The sequence below is a fragment of the Balaenoptera borealis genome (assembly GCF_965194805.1).
Source record: "Balaenoptera borealis genome assembly, chromosome: 12".
In the NCBI taxonomy this organism is placed as follows: Eukaryota; Metazoa; Chordata; class Mammalia; order Artiodactyla; family Balaenopteridae; genus Balaenoptera; species Balaenoptera borealis.
Genome location: NC_138869.1, coordinates 45,116,558 through 45,136,815, shown reverse-complemented (window position 1 = coordinate 45,136,815; position 20,258 = coordinate 45,116,558). Strand labels below are relative to the sequence as shown.

Genomic DNA, 20,258 nt, shown 5'->3' with positions numbered 1-20,258 from the left:
ATTCTGATCCATACATTCCATGCAATACCAATCAAAACTCCAGCAAACTTTTATTTATTTATTTTTTATTTTATTCTTTTTTGTATTCGTTTATCTTTACTTTTAATAAGTAGGCAACAATACAAACACGTACACTTGAATGATGCCTACGTTCTGAAATTTTAAGAGGAACTGACATGAGACAGTCCATCCCTTCCACACTCCTTGAAATACCCATGCACGGGGCCACTAAGGAATGGGTTAGGATGAAGGCAGGGGCACCGTCTCCGGAAAGCCACCCCTTCCTCTCCTGGTTTCCACAACATATCATTGACCTCCTCTGTCACTCTTTACTCTCAGTCACCTTTAGCAAGCTTTTAAAATAGATATTAACAAGCTGATTCTAAAATTTATAAGGAAAGCCAAAGGAACTAAAACAGCCATGACTCTAAAAAGGTCTCCTTGGACAGATGGGTAGGAGCACGGGCAGAGAGGAACGTGGGTGATTCCCCAGCATGGCTGGTGAGGGGTGAGGTCCTGGGGTGCCTGCCTCCAATCCTGCTGGATTTTCCCATTTTCTCAGCCACAACCCCTGGCCCCGCACTGTATCTGGTTAGACAACTGAATCTGCAAAATGACCCAAGGCTCCAGCCAGTAATCAAAAACCTAAGAACAAACCAGAAGAAAACCAAAGGGTCTCTCAGCAGTTACCACAGAATGGGGGAAATTGTGCAGGCACCCACCCCCAAGCCCCCAAGTCTGCAGTCACTCGGCAAAAGAGCTATGACCTGGCCTTCGTCTCTGTCACCAGAGAGGGCCGCATGCTGCGCTGGGGGGGCCAAGGCCCAACAAGACACCACAGAGCCCAGTGCTAGGGTGACAAGGGTCCCTGCACCACCACTGGGCATCACCAGCCTCTCAGCACAGAGCTGTCGCCTTCTGTGATAACAAGTGAGATGGCAAGGACCCTGCAGGGCTGCTGTGAGGAAGGCGTGAACACACTTTGTAAAGTGTTAAGTCACACATGCACAGACACACACGAGCCCCTGTGGACTTGAAAAACCCCTATCTCATCTGAGATCAGCTCCTGAATAAGAAGGCAGAGATGAGGGGCCTGCATCTGGGGAGGGTTCCACTCACACTGGTGAAGGAAACAGCAGGCTGTGGCATCAGGAAGGCCTGCTTCCGAGTGCTGGTCCAGCCTCCTCTGGGGAGCAGCCCTCCCCACCTGCTGCACCCCCTCAAAGCACAGCCCACCGAGATAAGCTTTCTCAGGGCATCAAGATCTACTCCCCCAAGTGAGCAGGCGCCCAGGCTGCTGCCTCAGACAGAGCTTTACACACCAGGGAGAGTCTGGACCTGATTCTGCAGGTGCTGTAGAACCATGTCACCCAAAGTGTTTTAGGACAAGAGTGAGGGGACATAATATGAGGGTCTGGAATAAAAGGCTGGTGGCTAAGAGTCAGAAAGCCAGTGGGGGAAAGGGTGCAAAGAAGGTTCCAACTGTAAGACTGTCCTGTCTGAACAAGGCAGCCATGAGGTGGAGAGGAAGGAATGGGGTAGAGACTGAATGCAGAGTTGGGAGGATGTGGAAGCCAACAGGTACTGGAGGAGAGCGCAGGGCAGAGAGCTGCGTGTGGGGCATTACCTGTGCTTCTCGCCTTCCTCCTCCCCTTCTCTGAGCTGCTTGGTCTTTGGCTCCCCATCTTCCTTGTCCTGCAAAGGAAGGGAGAAAACCAGCTGCTCAAATGAACACTCCTCCTTCCAGGAGCCAGACAGCCTGGCCAGGACCAGCTTGGCATTCCAGCCTCTAAGCGGGGCACATGCCTGCTGCAACCGACAGGGCACAACGCTGGAGCCACGATTCCCACCCCTCAACTCCCTCAGCAGAATTTAAAACCCATGACCCTGGGCTTCCCTGGTGGCGCAGTGGTTGAGAATCCGCCTGCCAATGCAGGGGACACGGGTTCGAGCCCTGGTCTGGGAAGATCCCACATGCCGCGGAGCAACTAAGCCTGTGTGCCACAACTACTAAGCCCACGAGCCACAACTGCTGAAGCCCACGCGCCACAACTACTGAGCCCACGTGCCTAGAGCCCGTGCTCTGCAACAAGAGAAGCCACCGCAATGAGAAGCCCGCGCACCACAACGAAGAGTAGCCCCCACTTGCTGCAACTAGAGAAAGCCTGTGCGCAGCAAAGAAGACCCAACGCAGCCAAAAATAAATAAACTAAATAAATTAAAAAAACAAAACAAAACAAAACAAAACCCATGATCCCAGCCCAGGCCCAGACCAGGGTGGCCCTCAGACAACACTAGCAGGAAGAGCTGGAAGGTCTTAGGTGGTGAGAGATGATGCTGGTCAGTGCCGCAGAGGGCCCATGCTGGCAAGTCACCAGCCACCCTCATGCATCGGGAAAGATGGGGCAAAGAGCAGTCACCAGCAACGAGAGCAGCACAAAAGCTCAGGTCTCCTGACCGCCACCCCCCGCCTTCCAGGCCAGAGGCCTCTCCAGAAACACCTATTTGGTTCCCTTTAGGAGCAGCATAACTCAAATTAGGACCAGCTTGTAACAAGTTCACTCCTGCAACGTATTCAGGGGCACAGAGGGAAGGGGAATTAGTTTGCAGTTTCCATGGGAAAAATTTCTACATCTGGTTATCTTCCTCTTCCTCCCTTCCCCACCTCTTTGTAAGTCCAGAGAAGCCATGTTCATCTCAACCCTGACAGAGTATGCTTGCTCTCCAGGTGCGCCGAGGGCCCAGCAGAAGGACACCCCAATGCTGCTTCCACCTGCAGCAGGAAACACCTTCCTGGGCTTTCTTCCTTACCATGTGACCACTGCAGTTGGATCAGACCTGCCTGCAGACAAACGAACATGGAGGGCGTGCACTGGGTGTGCTCTCGCATGCGCCCACGCCCCCAGTGTCTGTCCTGAGAGAATCTGGGACAGAGCCCTGCCTGGGGTCTCCCTGCGTGCCAGGGCTGGCCCTCCAGAGGGGATCAATGTGCCCCTGATAACTGGCCATGACCTGCCTTTGACTTGCTGGAGTTTGTTCCGAGGAGACATTTGGAAGCCCCTGCCATGGGGGACCTGCTGCAATGGAGAAAAGAACGTATAAATTATAAGTAAAATAGCTGCTTGTACCACCTCTCCTAGAGGTTTGTTTATGTCACTGACAACGGCCTCCCCGAGAGTGGCATTCGCATTATGAGTCACTTCCTGCCAGTGTTCGTCGTGGAGACCCTGGAAACCACCAGACTGCGCCATTCGTTGGCCACACACCTACGGGCAAGGAGACCACCCAAACCAGGCTTGGAGTCCTGGACCAGAGAAAGGTTTCCGTGATGTGAATAGAGCAAGATGTTCCCCTGGCTCTCTCAACCCAGGGCAGCTCAGTCTCCTGGGGATGAGGCAGCAGGAACGACAACAGCTACATGAGTGAGGTCAACATGGGTCTGTGGGGTGGGTAGGGGGCTTCCTACCTTCCTACTAAGGGGTGGGCAGAATTTGGGTGTTACAGGATGGGGAGAGAGGAGCAGGAAGGGCACTCCCAGAGGAGAGCAAGCTTGAGCAAAGGCGGGGTGTGGTCTGAAGAACACACAGGTGGTTGGAGCAGCAGTCAGGGCACAGGTGAATGCAGGTAAGGTTGTCAAGGGGTGGGGCCGATCACAGAGGGCTCTGGCCAGTGTTCTAGGGCAACGGGAGCAGAGCTGCTGGAGGAAGGACCAGAGGCCTTTCCCAAGAGCCTGCTGACAGGCTGGGCAGGGAGGCCCTGGGGCAGAAGCATTTGTTTGGTGATGGCCAAAGAGATAAGGGGAGCAGGCGTACAAACGCTCAACTGAGAAACAAGTTAAGGCTCCCCACGTGGCTCCCAGGCTGCATGCACCTCTCCCTGACAAATGCTAGTGATCACATTAAGCCAGAAGCCAGGACATGGGAAACTAAAAGCTCCTTCCTAATTGCCAGGCAGTGGACTCCCTGATGGCCAGAGGTCCTGCAGCAGGGGAAGAAGGTGGCAGACACCTCCCCTTGGTGAGAAAGGACAGAGGTGGAAGAGCAGCAAAGGCTCAGCTTTCCCCCGAAGTGGGCTGATGGGCAAGCCCACAGGAAGGCTTCTTTCCATGAGGGCCCTGTTAACCTGGGCCAGCTGGAGGTAGAGGTTGGGGACCGTGGAAACAGCCTTTGGGAGCGACTCCTTTGCAAACACCATGCCCGTTCACAGCCCCTGAGCAAGGGCAAACTCAGCGGCACAGCTGCCACCACCCTCCTGGGGTCCCGGAGACACTCAAGTGTCTCGGCAAAGGCCAAGTTATTCATTAATAAATGAGAAAACACTCAATGATCTAAATGACATTTTAAAAACATGCCCCGCAGTCTGGTGGGCCATGCAGACTGCTGAGGTTAAGGAAGACCCCAGCCTGGGATGCTGTGCAAGAGCAGGGGCTCAAGAATGGTACCCATATGTGCATGGAGCGGGAGCCAGTAAACAAATGAACAGGCCACGTAAGTGCCGGGATGAGGCGCGCTCCAGGCTGCCCACTCAAAGGCAACTCAGGTAGCACGGTGAGCATCTTTGAGCAGGGAAATGGCTTTGGGGCAACCCTGGCCTAGGTCACAAGGCAGGACTTGCACTGCCTGGGACAGTGGTAGGAGGCACTGACCAGTTTCATGGCCCACCCAGCCTGAGAGACTCGAAGGCCCTCAGAACTGGAGGGCTCACAGGACCACCGCCTTCCGAGTCCTCAATTCAACCCATGGGGGAAGCTGGCAAATGACCGCCACGGAAAGGAAAGATTTTCCCAAGGTCACAGAATCTGTCAGTGGTAGCTGGGGTTCTGGACCAAGGTCCTCCTGAACTCTTGCATTCTTGCCAAGGAGACGGGAGAGGCTCTTAGTTTCTAAAACCAGCTCTGAACCCAGTCACCTCTCGCATGCTCCCCTCACAGTTCAGATTTGGCCACGTGCATTCAGACCAGTCACAGCCAGCCTGGGCCTAGGTCTAAGCCCTGGAGGACACCCACGGGAGTGCAGGCAGGGCCCGAGGTACACAGCATCCCAGGGAATCTAGAGACATCTCACCCACCCCCAGACCCTTAAATGTAACTCGTCGCCTAGCCCTGCCTACACACACCCTTCCCCAATCTCCCGCCTTTCTCCCTCCTTCCAACCCCATGTTCTATCCCACCCCCATAGGTCCCCACCACAGCCAAGCCCATAGCTATTCCCCCCACCCTTGCCTGCCACCAGCTACCCCCTACACTCTGGAGAACACAGCAGCCTGCTGCACCCTCCTCCTCCTCTTTCTAATCCATCTCCCCTACATCTCTCTCCACCTTATCCATCCACATGGACGGAGGGTGTCCTCTGCTCAAAGCTCTCATTGGTCCCCATACCCTCAGGAACAGCATTCTCCTCAAGGTGCAGCCTCTCAAGGCCTCAGCACTCTCCCTGTAGCCCATCCATACTGGCCTCGTCCAGAATACCCTGACACCGGACCCTCTGTCCCAAATCCTGATCTGTCCATTCTGATCACCCCTAACAAAGCCCACCCTCTGGCCAGTTCTGGACTCCAGCTCAAAGGCTACCTCCTCAAGGCAGCCTTCTGAGGTTCCCAGGCAACGGGCTCCGTCACTCCTCTGGGCCCAAGACACAGGCCTGTGGTCATTCCTACTCATAATCAGGCCTCTGTGTCCCTTCCTCAAGTCCCTCTCAGTGTGGGGACATCTCCTAGAGCTGGCATAGCCGTGAGCCTGGACTACATCACCTTCATTAACTCTGTGCTAACTTAACTACTACTCTCTCCACCAACTCCAGAAGAGCCCAATTCTTAGAACACTGGTGGCTGGAGGGCAGGAAAGCCAAGGCCTGGACTGGGGTCCTCCCCACAGCCCGCTTGCCTGTTACTGAAGGTACCCCACATTTCTGACCCCAGCCCAGGTTTCCACACGTAGGCCCTGCCCCTGCTCTCACCTCCCTCAGAGCCCACAGGAGGAAGGGGCCTCTGAGGCAGGACTTCAGGGGCTCTCAAAAACAGCCCTGCTCCAAACAGAGCCTGACCGACCTGTTTCATAATGTTTGAAATCCTTTTGCCAGGAACAACACTTTTACAAATAAAATTAGCATTGTGCAAGATCGGTGTTATTTCTTCTTTAAATATATGACAAGACTTCATCTTGGCCTGAAGTTTTCTTTGTGTGGTTTTAGGTATGGGGCTCATTAGATTTTCTATTTCCTCCTCAGTCAGTCTTATTATATTGTGTCTTTCAAGGAATATCCATTCATACTGAATTTACTTGCATAAAGTCGTTTATAATAGTCCCTTATTATCCTTTTTTTTTTTAAATTTATTTTATTTATTTATTTTTGGCTGCGTTGGGTCTTCGTTGCTGTGCGCAGGCTTTCTCTAGCTGCGGTGAGCAGGGGCTACTCTTCATTGCGGTGCGCGGGCTTCTCATTGTGGTGGCTTCTCTTGTTGCGGAGCACGGGCTCTAGGGGCACGGGCTTCAGTAGTTGTGGCACATGGGCTCAGGAGTTGTGGCTCGTGGGCTCTAGAGCACAGGCTCAGTAGTTGTGGCACACGGGCTTAGTTGCTCCACGGCATGTGGGATCTTCCCGGACCAGGGCTCGAACCTATGTCCCCTGCATTGGCAGGTGGATTCTTTTTTTTTTTTTTTTTTTTAATAAGTTTATTTATTTATTTATATTTATTTTTGGCTGTGTTGGGTCTTCGTTTCTGTGCGAGGGCTTTCTCTAGTTGCGGCAAGCGGGGGCCACTCTTCATCGCAGTGCGTGGGCCTCTCACTATGGCGGCCTCTCGTTGCGGAGCATGGGCTCCAGACGCGCAGGCTCAGTAGTTGTGGCTCACGGGCCTAGTTGCTCCGTGGCATGTGGGATCTTCCCAGACCAGGGCTCGAACCCGTGTCCCCTGCATTGGCAGGCAGATTCTTAACCACTGCGCCACCAGGGAAGCCCCTGGCAGGTGGATTCTTAACCACTGCACCACCAGGGAAGCCCCCCTTATTATCCTTTTAATGTCTGTAGGATCTGTGGTGATATCCACCGATACTGATAATTTGTGTTTTTTCTCTTTCCTTATTAGACCAGCTGAAGATTTATCAATTTTGGGACATGTCCAGACTTGGTGTTTTTTGTTTTGTTTGTTTTTTAAATTTTTTGGCCACGCCACGCGGCATGCAGGATCTTAGTTCCCCGACCAGGGATTGAATCCATGCCCCCAGCAGTGGAAGTGCGGAGTCCTAACCACTGGAATTCCCAAGACTTGGTGTTTTAACTCTGTGTTTGCTCCTCAGTCCCCTCTCAGAAGGAGCCCTCACTAGCTGAATGCACCTGCCTCTGGATGGTATACACAATGGGGGGTGGGGAGATCACTCCATACTTGCTGCCTGAACGTAGGGCGACTACCAGAAGTAGCTCAATTAACCATCAGAAATGTAGAAAAGCAGGGGGAGAAGGGAGGCTGCTGCACCTCCTCCTGCTGACCTCCCCACCCAGGCAAAGACAAGGGTCCCTCTTCCCTAGTACCCCTGGACCCCTCTGTGTGCTGGGTCTGCCTTAGGCACAAGGATAAAGGAAACAAGAACCCTGCCCACAAAGAGCTCAAGGAGCAGGTTTAGACAATGGTAACTGTGCCAAGAGTGAGGAGGAAAGCTTCATTCAATGTTTTGTATACTTGCAGAATCGGCAAGGAATAGGTGTTGTCAGGGAAGGAGGTAACCCCTCAACTCAACTCTAAATGCCAAATGGGGACTTGCCAAGTGGCTAAAGAAGGCAGAACACTCCTGGGAATGGTAATTGCCTGGCAGACATGAGAGCAGAGCAAGGGCACTGTTAAGACCTGCAGGGCAGACCCAGGTGGCTGGCTCACCCAAGACTGAGGGGGTCAGGAGTAGAGGGGGGCTGGCAGGGTCTTCCTCCAGTGCTCTGGGTGGGCCGAGGCTGATGCTCGGAAAGGCACTTTGGCAGCCTGGAGAGTGGGTGGTGGGAGGAGACGGAGACTAGAAGCTAGGTGAGATGCTCCACTCCCAGCCTGGACCTGTCCCTACCTGTTCTTTGTGCATATGCGCTGGGGAGGGCGGTTAAGAGTAACTGAGGGCCGGGTGGGTGCCATCAGGGGCAGATGTGCTGAGGCAGGGGTGCTTGCTTTGAGGGGACAAGGAACAAGCCCCTCCCTCATCTGAAGAGGAGCTGCTGCCTGGGGCTCTCCCTTCCAGAAGAAAAAGAGGGAGGCAGGAAAGGGTTAACAGAGAGACACTTCAACTTCTGGGCTAGGTTCCTCCCACCATGAGACCATTACTGAAGCAGCTGGAGAGCCAACAGAAACTCACAGGTACAGAAACACTTTCCAGTGCCCAGGCAAACATGCCTCATTAGCTCTGAGTATGCCAGGGGTACTGTCCATGGAAACAGCCCTTCTGTTCAACAATCAAGAGAACAGGCTCCAAACCCTAGTTCCCTAAGAAGAGGTGAAACTGGCCCCGGTTTGAGCCTTTCCAGTTCCAACTTGGCCCAGGGTGGGGAAAAGTCAAAGAGACATGGGCACAGATGCCAGGAAGTGGGGAGCAGGAAAGCACTGACAATGCTGAGGGCAAACCTGGCAGGTTTCACAGTATCACCCTGTTGCCCATCCTCAGAGCCAGGGCAGCCCCATGTGGGGCAAAGGGACCTCCTGTCGGGTGCAGCTGCAGCGGGAGCTGTGCTCCAAGGGCACTTAGGGGGTAGGGCAGTCACCCAGAGTCTGACTCACCCTGAACATGCAATGATAAGCCCTGGGCCGAACACCACCACGCCTGGGCACAGAAATTGCATGGCTCTCTACTGCCCAGAGACCGGGGAAGGGGGTGGGGAGGGGAGGTTCCAACAGGCAGCTTGGGCGGCAGGGCGCCTAACTCTGGGCCCTGGCACTCAGTTTGCTGCTACGATGACCTGGCCGGTATGCCCACTGCCCGCCCAGTAGGCAGAGAGATCCTTGAAGGCAGATGCTTGTCTTACCCACCTGTACCCGTGGGCCTGACACCGCCTACAGCAGGCACAGCACAGTGGTTGAGCTCATGGGCTCTGGGTGGGAATGTGTCTGGCAAGCCCGGCTCAATTTCACCTTGCTGTGTGACCTTGGGCAAGCCATTTAACCTGTCTGGCCTGGGTTTCCCCATGTATGAAAACCAGGACTATCATACCAACATCATGGCACTATTACAAGAAAGAAATGACCAGGGAGGAAGGAGGAAGGCCTGCGGCTTGGGTAACAAGACAGCAGACCCTGAGGGGCAGGGAGAATCGGGCCAGGGCAAGAAGGGAAGGGCTGCAGAGAAGCCACGAGGCCACAGGGCCAGACTGCTGGCACCTGCAGAGGTCACGGGAAGTCTTCACTTTCATTGTTTTCACCAGGCTTTCTCTGCAATCCCGAGATGGGCAGTATTATAACATCTGCTCCACGAAGACGTCAGAAGACATGTCAGACAATCTGTGCAGGGGGAACAGGTCTTCTGATTCCCCGTTCAGTGCTTCACCAAGGATCAGAGAGTTCAGAAGGGGAGGGTGGGGACTAACGGCCCAGAGCTGAGAGCCACTGCTCTCCTGTGGGTGTGGACATTCCCTAAAGGCTTGTGAGCGGAGAGAACAAAGCGCAGGGAGTTGAGGGCTGGGAGAACAGAAAGGGAGCGGGAGATAAGGACTGCAGATAAGAGCCGGAACTAGGTCAGTGGCGATGGGATAGAACAAGGGGGTGCCTGAATGCTGCGAGGGGACAGGGAGAAGTCAGGGACGACTGAGGTCCTGACGATGACTCACTGGGAGAATGAAGGCGCCTTTAACAAAAAAGGTGGCAGTGCTTAGGGGACAAAGAGAAAGGGTGCGGCAGCTTTCAGGATGACCAGGGTTGAGGCTTAATGCCTGGAGTCTGGCAAGGGCCAGTGCGGACAAAGGCTGAGGTTCCAGTGCCTGTCAAGGTGTCCGCAGCAGCAGAAAATGGGCCCACTCCTCAGCAGAGGCAGGGCTGGCCCCACCACTGATACCCCATCCCGAGGCCCAGGCAACGGCATGCAGGCCAACACATGGCCTCGCCCCAGATGACTGCTGACGTCCTGCGTGTGGCAGGCTAGTGTGGGGAGGTGACCCCAAGCCAAGTCGGGTCCTATTCTTGCCACAAGTGCAACTGGGGAACCAGTAGTGCTCGAAGGGGGTGGCAGATAACCCCTCCAGCAGACTATTAGTCAACAAATATTGACTGGCTCCCTCCTGCTAGGTACTCCACACTGGCCGAGGAGAAAAAAAGAACAAGTAGGCACCTAGTGTTCACAGACCAGGGTGTGGACTCAGCCTGGGTCCGTGGACAGGATTCCAGAGGTCCATGATCAGACACACACACAGGCCAGGTGTGCAAAGGCTCATTTTTCTGGAGTAAGAATCCACAGCTCTTCAGATTCTCAAGGGGGTGATGACCCAGAGGAGGAAAGGGAAGGTGACAACAGCATGGTGGGGAAGGAGGTTCTTTGGGTGGCACTTGAGGTATCTGGGGAGGCTCTCCAAAGGAAGTACAGTACCACCTGTCTTGCATTTTACTTTTATTTTTATCTTTTTAAATTAATTAATTAATTAATTTTTGGTTGCGTTGGGTCTTCATTGCTGCACGCAGGCTTTCTGTAGCTGCGGCAAGCGGGGGCTACTCTTCATTGCGGTGCGGGGGCTTCTCATTGTGGTGGCTTCTCTTGTTGCGGAGCATGGGCTCTAGGTGTGCGGGCTTCAGTAGCTGTGGCACATGGGCTTCAGCAGTTGTGGCTCGCGGGCTCTAGAGCGCAGGCTCAGTAGTTGTGGCGCACGGGCTTAGTTGCTCCGTGGCATGTGGGATCTTCCCGGACCAGGGCCTGAACCTGTGTCCCCTGCATTGGCAGGTGGATTCTTAACCACTGTGCCACCAGGGAAGCCCTCTGTCTTGCATTTTAAAGGCTGAGTGGAAAGAGGGGCTGGGGGATGGGCAGCAGAGGGAACAGCTATCACTGTGAGTGTGCAGAGGCTTGCTAGGGCCCTTCCCCTGCTCCCACATCCCCTGCAGGAAAGCCTTTGGAAGGTCACACTGAGGGCAGAGCAAAGACCAGTCCCCTCCTTTCCTTCATACACAGTCAGCCTGGACCAGTTCCTTTGGGCAGCCAGGCAAGACTCCCAACTCCCGTCCAGACACCTGTAGGGGGCACTGTGGTTTGCAGGAAGCCGGGCAGCAGGACTGGACAGGCCGGACAGTAGGAAAATCACTCTCCACTGCTTACCAATGGTGAGACCGTGGGCACCTGCAGGACCTCTCCGAGGCTCTTGCTCCCTCCCCTGTTAAAGTGGGGCTGGTGCTATGTCACAGGGTGTTTGAGGATTAAACAAGCTAACTTGGGGTCCACCATCTGGTGCAGGACCCCCCATGACACCCATTATGGGAAACAACCTGCTGGCATCCTGGGGTGTTCCGAGTCCTGCCATCCATCAGCAGTGAGCCTGACTCTTGCTGCATCCTCCTGGGGAACCAGATGTTCCCTCTCCTTCCCCCGCCACCACCTACTTGCCTGACCCCTCAATATCCTTTTCTGATAGTGCTTCTTTATTTTCTGCCAAGTTTCTGTAAATGACAAAATTTAATTTTTAAAATTGAGACTCAAATTAAGAACGACCTGTCTGATTCCTTCAGGGGCCCCAGGCTGGAAGAGCAGACACCACATCTGTGAGGCTTCCCTACAGAAACCTTGTTCTGCACCCACCACAAAACTCCACGGCAGCTGAAAGACGGTTGGTAGGTTGCAGCACTTTCCCCTAGCTGTGCGGGCTGAAGGTTACACCCCTTTTTTAGCAGAGGGCATTCTTCCCAGGCAGGCCTTCTAATGATAACTGTCCCAGACATTTGATTTTACCTGGATTTGCCTACAAGAGATTTTGTTTGTCACCTGTCTTCCTGCCTAGATTCAAGCTTCAAGAGGCCTGCCTATCACTGTTCCCCAGCACCTGGCACATGACAGCAGGGAAACAATAGCCAATGAATGAATTGACAAGTTGGGGGGAGGCAGGATGCACATGTTAACTCCCCCGCTTACAGATGAGGTTCTCCTCCCCAAGTTGGTTGTCTGAGCCTCCAAACAGCGCCCATGCCTCAGGCATCACTAGGCTTGTGATGTCGGACCCTACACTCTTTCCGTCAGTTTGAGGAGACAGACAACTGGAAGCCCACTTCCCTGCCTCTACACACACAGTTCCTTTTACCCTCACATCTGCTTGTTCACCCCTAAGCTGTCTGTTCTATCCTCCCCTCTGACAATTACCCGCGCCTCTGCTTCTTTCCCGGAGAATAAGGGCAAAAATCTCAACCGTGCCCACTCCCTAAGAGAGTGGTAAGAATCAAATCTGACTAGGTTCCACAAAATTAGAAGACTTTCCAATAAAAGGTGAGCTCTGGGGAGGGCTGGACCCAATTGTTATTCAACTCTGTTCTACTGTATTTCCTACAACAGCCGTTATAACAGTATGCCAGGCAATTTATTCAATTAACTGAAATAACATTTTCATTAATCAGCATAAAAATTTAATAAGGACAATACCGCTTTCTCCTTTCACAGATAAAACTGGAGGCCCAATGTTGTTACTATTAAGTAACCCACCCAGAGTCACACTGCTTGGGGTTGCCAGCGCCCAAAGGGTAGCGTGGGCCCCATGCCTAGGTGGCTCCCCCACAAAGCCCAGCCCTCTGCTCTGATCCTACTCCCACCCGCCTCAAATACGCAGGTGGTCTCACTGGCATCTAATGGCACTCAGCATCACATCACAGGGCTGATATCTCTTCCTGGTGACATTTCAGAGAGACATGACCAAACCATCAGGAGCCCCAGATACAGACATTTCTGGGCCAGGAACTCCAATCCCAGGAAAGCACCAAAGGAGACAAAAGAGCAATGTATGTAGAGGTATTCACAGTTGTGTTTCTCGTAACAGGCAGAAGTGGAGCCAGGAGGTAGATGTGACCTGCCGGACACAGTGAGGCAGGCCAGCTGCTCACTGAAGTAGCAACCTGATGGGCACCACCGTGAGACAGAATAGGACTATGAGGGGTGTGGAGCCCACACACGTAACCATGAGTGAAACCACGGCAACACCTGACGCAGAAGGGTCACAGACTTCACAGGCTCACACAGCAAGACTGTGGGCAGTGCTTCTTCCGTTTCCTTTAATTCTGTTGTCAAAATGACTTAATAACAAAATGATTTAAAAACAAGAGTGACACGAGGAACCCAGCTGCCTGTGGCTCACTGCTTGACTGTACTCACACCATAAACAGACTCTCCTGACCTTCACCTGGCTCAACAGGAAAGCAGGAAACCATGGGTGGCCCTCAGGCCCAACACAGCCCAGTCAATGTTTAATGACCTTTCTCCAGCTTAGAAAAAAAAAAAGCAAAAACTAAAAACCCAGCATTGCTGGGGAAGAGGAGGACAGACTGAGGCCTGCACACACCAGCGTCCCTGTGCACCCAGGGACAGGCCCCGCAGTCACACTACAGGCCGAGGGGCATCCAATCAGGCCAAACATCTCCTGCTGAATAATCAGCGTGAAAAGTTCAGTTAAGAAATTAACTGATGGCGAACGATGAGGTTACCTCCCCTACCCTCACCCTGCCCCACCATTTCCCTTTTGTGGAAGGAGGGGGAAAACGTCTCCCCCGCCACAAAGCAGAACTCACAACCACCAGGACTTCCTCACCATGCTAGACTCACAGCTGAAACAAGAGCAAGAGAATCCCAATGGCAAATGATAAGGTCCCTGAAGCTCCCCTGCCCTGGTACGGGACAGCCTCACGTGGCACTGTGGGGGGAGTTGGCCTGGAGCCCCCTCCCTATCGCCTCACAGGGGACAGCCAGAGTCACCAGGCACGGGGAATGGGGGGCCCAGACGATCAGTTGTGGGGAATGGAAGAGCCACCCAGAAGCTCAGGTCCTGAGGACATGCCGCTGGTGTCTGACCCTCTTCAGATCCACCGGCTGAAGAGCAAACAGGCCTCCCCCTTGCACCTGAACTCTGGCTGGTAGGCGGGATTCTGAGGCGGAGTCCCAAAGGGAGGTCCCAGGGAGCCTCTCTCCTGTGTGTTCACCACCCCTGGATCCAGTGGAAGCAGCAAGCAAGGGCCTGAAAACCCCAGTGAGTGGCCCCTGAAATGACACCCTTCCACACCCCCCCACACACACCTAAGCACACATGCCTGTTCACAAGGATGCTGGGTGCCCCCAAGCGGTTCCCCAACAGCCACCAACAGGACAACATCAGGGCTCCTGTTACCCACATCACACGGCTGGCTTATTAAAAGCCTGTGACCGCCTAACATGAGCAGCTCTTCTCCACATGGACAGGTGTCAAAGCAACCCCAGTCCATGCCTGAACAACAGATTTGGAAACTTAACTGTCTTAGTAGACGTCACACACAGTGAAGTTGATCTTGCTGACATGGCTGCTGCCTGCAGACGTTTAAATAAGCCCCTGAACTCCTCCCAAAGGGCAGGTCTGCTTTTCCTTCAGAAAAACCTCAGCCCAGCCAACTCCAAAGTCCATGTGCCTGCCACACTGCTTCATTTCTTCATTCGAATGTTTACAGAGTGCCTCTGGGTCTTGTCATCTGGCAGACAAAAAGGTGACTAAGACGTGACTGCTGTCCTCAGGGACTTGAGGGGCAGGTGAAAGGGGAAGCAGACAGGTGAACGGAGAGTCCCCACACAGCGAGGCCGTGAATTCCTGGGTGCTAGGGGAATGCAGAGTGACTAACAGCTGAGGGGAAGACGAAACCTCAGCTCACCTGGAGGAACACTCAAGGCAGAGCGGGCATGGCAGGGAGCGCCGGAGTTACTGGAAGGAGTGGGTGTACTGAGGCTGGGCCTTGTGTCCATGGAGAGGGCAGAGACCCCCAAGGTGCACCTGGAGGAAGGACCCAGCATGGGAAGGCCTGCCCCATGGGCTACAGACTTTATCCCATGAGCACTGAGAAGCCAACGAAAGGACAGGCAAGGAGGTGGCAAATATGTGCTGAGAGTGTTATTTATAAAGAACATTCAGAAAGGGCCAGAAAGGAAAGTGCAGGGCTCACTGGTTGAGGCCACTGGAAAAACAAGCCACATATGGGTTCAAAAAGCCACCTGCTTACCCCCCAAGGATGGCAGATGGCAGCTGCCTCTGAGTCTGTCTGGAGGGACAGCCCCTTCCAGCTGCACGGTGCCATGCTGTGCTCGCAAAGCTGCCCACACTTCACTCAGGCACACAGGGCCTCTCGTCCCCACAATTACCCTGGGATCAGGCGTTATCATCCCGCCCAAACGACGAGGTTCGGAACAACTACGGAACTTACTCAACGGTTCACAGCTAATAAAAGACAGGTCAGCATTTAAACTGAAGTTTCTGATTGCATCATGCTTCCAAAACTCAAATAAATAGCCTCAAGGCTTGGGTGTGCTTTCTGCACAGTAGCCAGAGAAGTGTGACCATGTCCATTACCAAGTGAGAAAAGTAACAAAACCATAAACTGTTAGGGCTGCAAAGACCTCAGATATCATCCGGTACAACATGAACTAGATCCAGTGGCCCAGGGAGGGTGTTAGAAATCAAACTGACCAAATCAGAATCTTCCAGGGTAAGACCCAGGAATCAATGTTTCAAGAGCCTGCCCACTCCCAGGTCATGATTCTACCACATGGCCCGATTGAGGAGCTTCTGAGTCAGACCACATCCCTCCTCTCAAAGAGGCTGACCCACCGGAGGAAGTGACCTGTACGATGCCACCCCAAGCTGCCTGAGTGCCTACTGTGGCCACCAGGGTGGGTGGGCTCTGGATCAGAGCAGGCAGGATGAGAAGAAACACAGAAATCTCTCATACAACATAGACATCCTGAGGGCCACAAGAGACCCAAGTAAAGTACAGGACAAGAAGGGCAAGAGCTAGGGCTAACTAGACCTCAGGTCTCTGGACTTCAATTTGACTGGTATGTTGTCTATTTTACCATGTTGCCTGGAGCCATGGAGGAAGGTGACTGGAACTTCAATTCCCAAGTCATTCTATGGGCTGCCCAATGCCCACACCCCTCCCTCACTTGGGAAGGCTCCACGTGGAGCCTCGAGGGAGGAAGAGCCAGCTGCAGGCTATAAAGTGCCCCCCACTCACTGTCCCAGCTGTGGGGAGGCGCCAGCAGCACAGACTTCTCTCTGGCGGCACTGGTAGCAGAGCAAGCTGCAGTGTCTAGTACTTGAGAGCGAGCCATTTTCCTGTGAAATGCTGGGCTTCTTTCTGACTGCAAACCTCCAAGGTAGGCTCTCTCTTTTTTCAAAAATGAACAAACAAACCAGTCAGAATAGATTTCTGTTGCTTGCAACTAAGTACCCTAGCTTCACGTGACCACTTACAGCAATAGCCTAACAATAATTATGGGCATCACTTTAAGCATTCCAAGTTTCTTAAATTCCCTGACTCATCTGATCCACAGGGAGACCCTGGATGCAAGCAAGGCAAAGGTTCTGATGCCTAGCTTGCAAATGGAGAAGCTGGGCTCAGGGTGTAAAGTGTTCTGTGGACTTGGTCCCAGCATTCCCCCAAGTCCAACACAAAGGCCAGTGGGTGATGCAGGCAAGCCAAGGCGCTCACCTGGCCTGGGGTTCCTCTCACCATCCTTCCATCCCAAGCTGGAGCTGAGCTTGAAATGTGCAGGGTCCCAACACTGGCACCCCAGTTCAAAAAGCAAATTCTTTACAAGTCAATTCCCAGGCAAGTCAGCAGTTTACAGAGCAACAAAGTGCGCTGAAGCTCCTAGGAGACTAGAAGCTATTTTAACCTCTGATCAGCTGCTTCTCAGTGTCACAGTCTGAGAAGTAAAGGTAAGACAGCTGTCTCCTCGCTGGTGTGATCTCCAAGTGATAAAATCCTAATTAAACCAAATTTAAACTACAAGCCAGAATTGGCACATTTATTTGTTGCGGAAAATATCGCTTAAACAAGGTCTTTCGGTCTTCACCTACACATATTTCCTCTGGAAGCAAAGCCTTTTTTTCTTTTTAACCATGTGCTGGGCTGAAAGGTTGAGAAGGCAGAACCCCACAAGGAAGCTGTGCTGTGGGACTACGCTGAGTTCTTGAGCTTCTCAGAGCTGCACTCTCCAAAACTGCAGAGGGGCATTAAATGAGGGAGCGTATGTGATGTGTGCAGCTCTGTGCTGTGGCTGCACCGAGAAGCCCTCTATCAGTAGGCGCCAACACGGTGATGACTGACAGTGGGGCCGGACGCTCTCACCTGCACCCTCCGGCCTCTCACCTGAGGCCCCGAAATTCTACCGCCCAAGTGAGGCCTGCACCCCCACCCCATCCCTGAAAGGGGTCATATGACAGATCCCCACACGCATGCCTCTCCCCTCCCCTCACTTCATCTAGAGGAGGACCGAACCCTTGCCCTTGAGCTGACCTCAGTTTAGAAGGGCAGATCCATCACGTGTGCAGAGGACATGAGTCCAGGTCAGAAAAGCTAGCCACAGTGGGCGGGTGAATGGGGCAGGAGCTTCTCCCTAAAGTCAGACACCTCCACACGTGCCTGTTCTGCTCCTGCCCCTCGCCTTCTCCCAGGCCTCCAGACTGCCCTCCACTCAATCCCTCCACAAGTGTTTTCTCAGCACCTCCGCTGGGTCAGTTATGCTGCCTGGGGCACAAAGCCAACCAATAAGACACAGTGGGGAAAGCAATTCACACTGGGCTCGGGACTCCCTCCTCCATGCAGCCCACACCCTGCTGCAAGCCCTCCCTCCAGGAGGCTCACAGCCCTCTCGGACACCCCTCCCGCCCCTCCGCAATGCACAGCAGTACGCAGTATTATAACTGGTGTGCGCGGGTCTGTCGCCCCACTGGGCCCAGCCTCACTGACATCGGTCCCCAAGCTCTTCACAAGCCCAGCACACAGCCGGCGCTCCTCAGTAAGAGTAAGGACAGCGGTTACACAAGGGCTTGGAAACTTACGCCTCGCCCCAAAGAGCCCAGGCCTCAAGCCCCACTCTCTAAGGAGTCATGGACTCCTGGACCCAGGGCAGGAAAGTCCTGCTCTCACCAAAGGACTGCCTCTCCCAGCTATCAAACACACAGGTGCTTCTTCTTTAGGATTCAAACTGCCCTGCCCGAACTGGAGTGCAGTGCGGCCCTGCCCGAACTGGAGTGCGGCCCTGCCCTGAACACAGGGTGTGGGGGGAGAGGGAGTGCCATCCTTGAAAGGACAAATGTTTTCTGCTCCAGCCACTCACATTTTCTCTAGACAGAGCAGCTCTTGAGAGCCCTGAATCAAAACAGCCCTGGAGTGTGGATTTTACTCGCCACGGGGCCTCATTACCACAGCAACTGTTTTTCCTCTTGGAATTCTTTCAAGAGTACAAGCTGTTGCTTCCCTCAAAAACAAAACCGGGGAGAAGCCAGGGCACCAAGGAGTTAAGGGAGGGCCCTGAAAGAAGGAGGGCCAGACGTGACCAAGCCACAGCAAGCTCTGCCTTGGGGTCTCCCAGATCTCTGCAATGGCTTAGCAACTAGAAATGGCGAGTCCCTCCCAGCTGTTTAGGGTTGTATGTGTTGGGGGGTGGGGAGGAGACAGTGTTGAGGGTGTGGGGTGTGGTTCATGTGTGTGTTTTGGGGAGTTATGGGATGTGTAGAGGTGTGGGATGGAGGTACTGAGGGTTGAGAATGCAGGGGGAGTGGGTGTAGTCTGGCGGGTTGCTGTGTGGGGTACGTGGGGAGGGGCTGGGGAAGTGTGAGGAGGTGTGGGATAAGATGAGGTAAGGGAGTGAGCGGGGGTTGGAGGGTGTGGGGGGGATACTGTTGTGTGTGTGTGTGTGTGTGTGTGTGTGTGTACGTGCTGGAGGTGGGTTGGGGGTACGTGAGGGGGATGTGGGGAATTATGTGGGTGTGGGTTGGGGGGAGGTGTTCTTCAGTATACCAAGATGAAACACGGGACATATCTTCCCCTGAAACAAGAACACAGGGTTGAGGTGGGGGTTGCTTCCCTGGTGGCGCCATGGTTAAGAATCCGCCTGCCGATGCAGGGGACACGGGTTCGAGCCCTGGTCCTGGAAGAGCCCACATGCCACGGAGCACCTAAGCCTGTGACCCACAACTACTGAAGCCCGCGCGCCTAGAGCCCGTGTTCCACAACAAGGGAAGCCACCGCAATGAGAAGCCCACACACCGCAACGAAGAGTAGCCCCCACTCGCCACAACTAGAGAAAGACAGAGCATAGCAGTGAAGACCCAATGCAGCCAAAAATAAATAAGTTAAAAAAAAAAAACCAAAAACGAACACGGCGGAAAGTCGGGGAGGGATAAATGGGGAGATTGGGATTGACAAATACATATTAATATATATAAAATAGGTAAGTAAGAAGGACCTACTGTATAGCACAGGGAACTCTACTCAATACTCTGTAATGGCCTACCTGGGAAAAGAATCTAACAAAGAGTGGACACATGTATATGTATAACTGATTCACTTTGCTGTACACCTGAAACTAACACATCATTGTAAATCAATTATACTCCAATAAAAATTTGAAAAATAATAACAAAGAAAACAAATTGCATTTCAATCCTGTATTACAATATTTAGTACTATGGAGCAACCACATCCCGGTCCAAGTGTTAGCAGGAGTGAATTTAAAACATACAGCCCGAGTTTGAAACAGCTCACCTAGAAGCAATTGTTCGAGGCAACTCATATTTCTAGTCAGAACACCCCAGTCAGTTGGTCCAGAACGTGGAGAGAGTGGATGGCAAGTCCAAGCAGCTTTGGGGAGCCAGGCTCAGCAGGTCCCTGCCCTCTGTGTGAGTCCGTGGTCTGGTGCACAAAGCCAAGGGGCTCAGAGTCATGGGACATAGAACACCCAAGACAACTGCCAATGCCATGAAATATCTAAATGCTTTGTTAAAATAAGTTTGAGTTGTCCCTGCCCCAAGGAGCTGCCTGTCTACTGAGGGGCTGGCGTGAACTGGGACTCAGTAACATTCAAAAAAAAAAAAAAATTAGTTACTACTATTATTATTATAGTAACTACAACTATTATCAAGATGTGGGAGGTTAGCAGTATGGCTTATCAAGGACCCTGCATGCCAACCATTCACAAGGAAACAGTCTTCTTTCTAAAAAAACAAATGCCAAATAATAAGTAGTGCTGAGTCACTGATATCCATATGGGGGAAAAGTCTTGACCTCTACCTCACACCATGTAAAAATAAATAAAT

General features: G+C 53.1%; 1 protein-coding gene and 1 long non-coding RNA gene across 8 annotated transcripts in view; one reads left to right on the top strand and one right to left on the bottom strand.

Moving 5' to 3' along the window:
* Positions 1 to 20,258, bottom strand: part of CCDC12 (coiled-coil domain containing 12) — a 63,706-nt gene that overhangs the window by 28,559 nt on the left and 14,889 nt on the right. For all 7 annotated transcript variants that reach the window (XM_082347446.1, XM_082347447.1, XM_082347448.1 and 4 more), the window contains exon 2: positions 1,628 to 1,695. In XM_082347446.1, the coding sequence (XP_082203572.1) occupies positions 1,628 to 1,695 (68 nt within the window). The remainder of the gene's footprint in view (positions 1 to 1,627; positions 1,696 to 20,258) is intronic.
* LOC309608128 lies at positions 1,705 to 19,379 on the top strand. The gene is made up of 2 exons (XR_014232658.1): positions 1,705 to 11,772; positions 12,963 to 19,379. It is a non-coding gene; the product is annotated as an uncharacterized lncRNA (long non-coding RNA).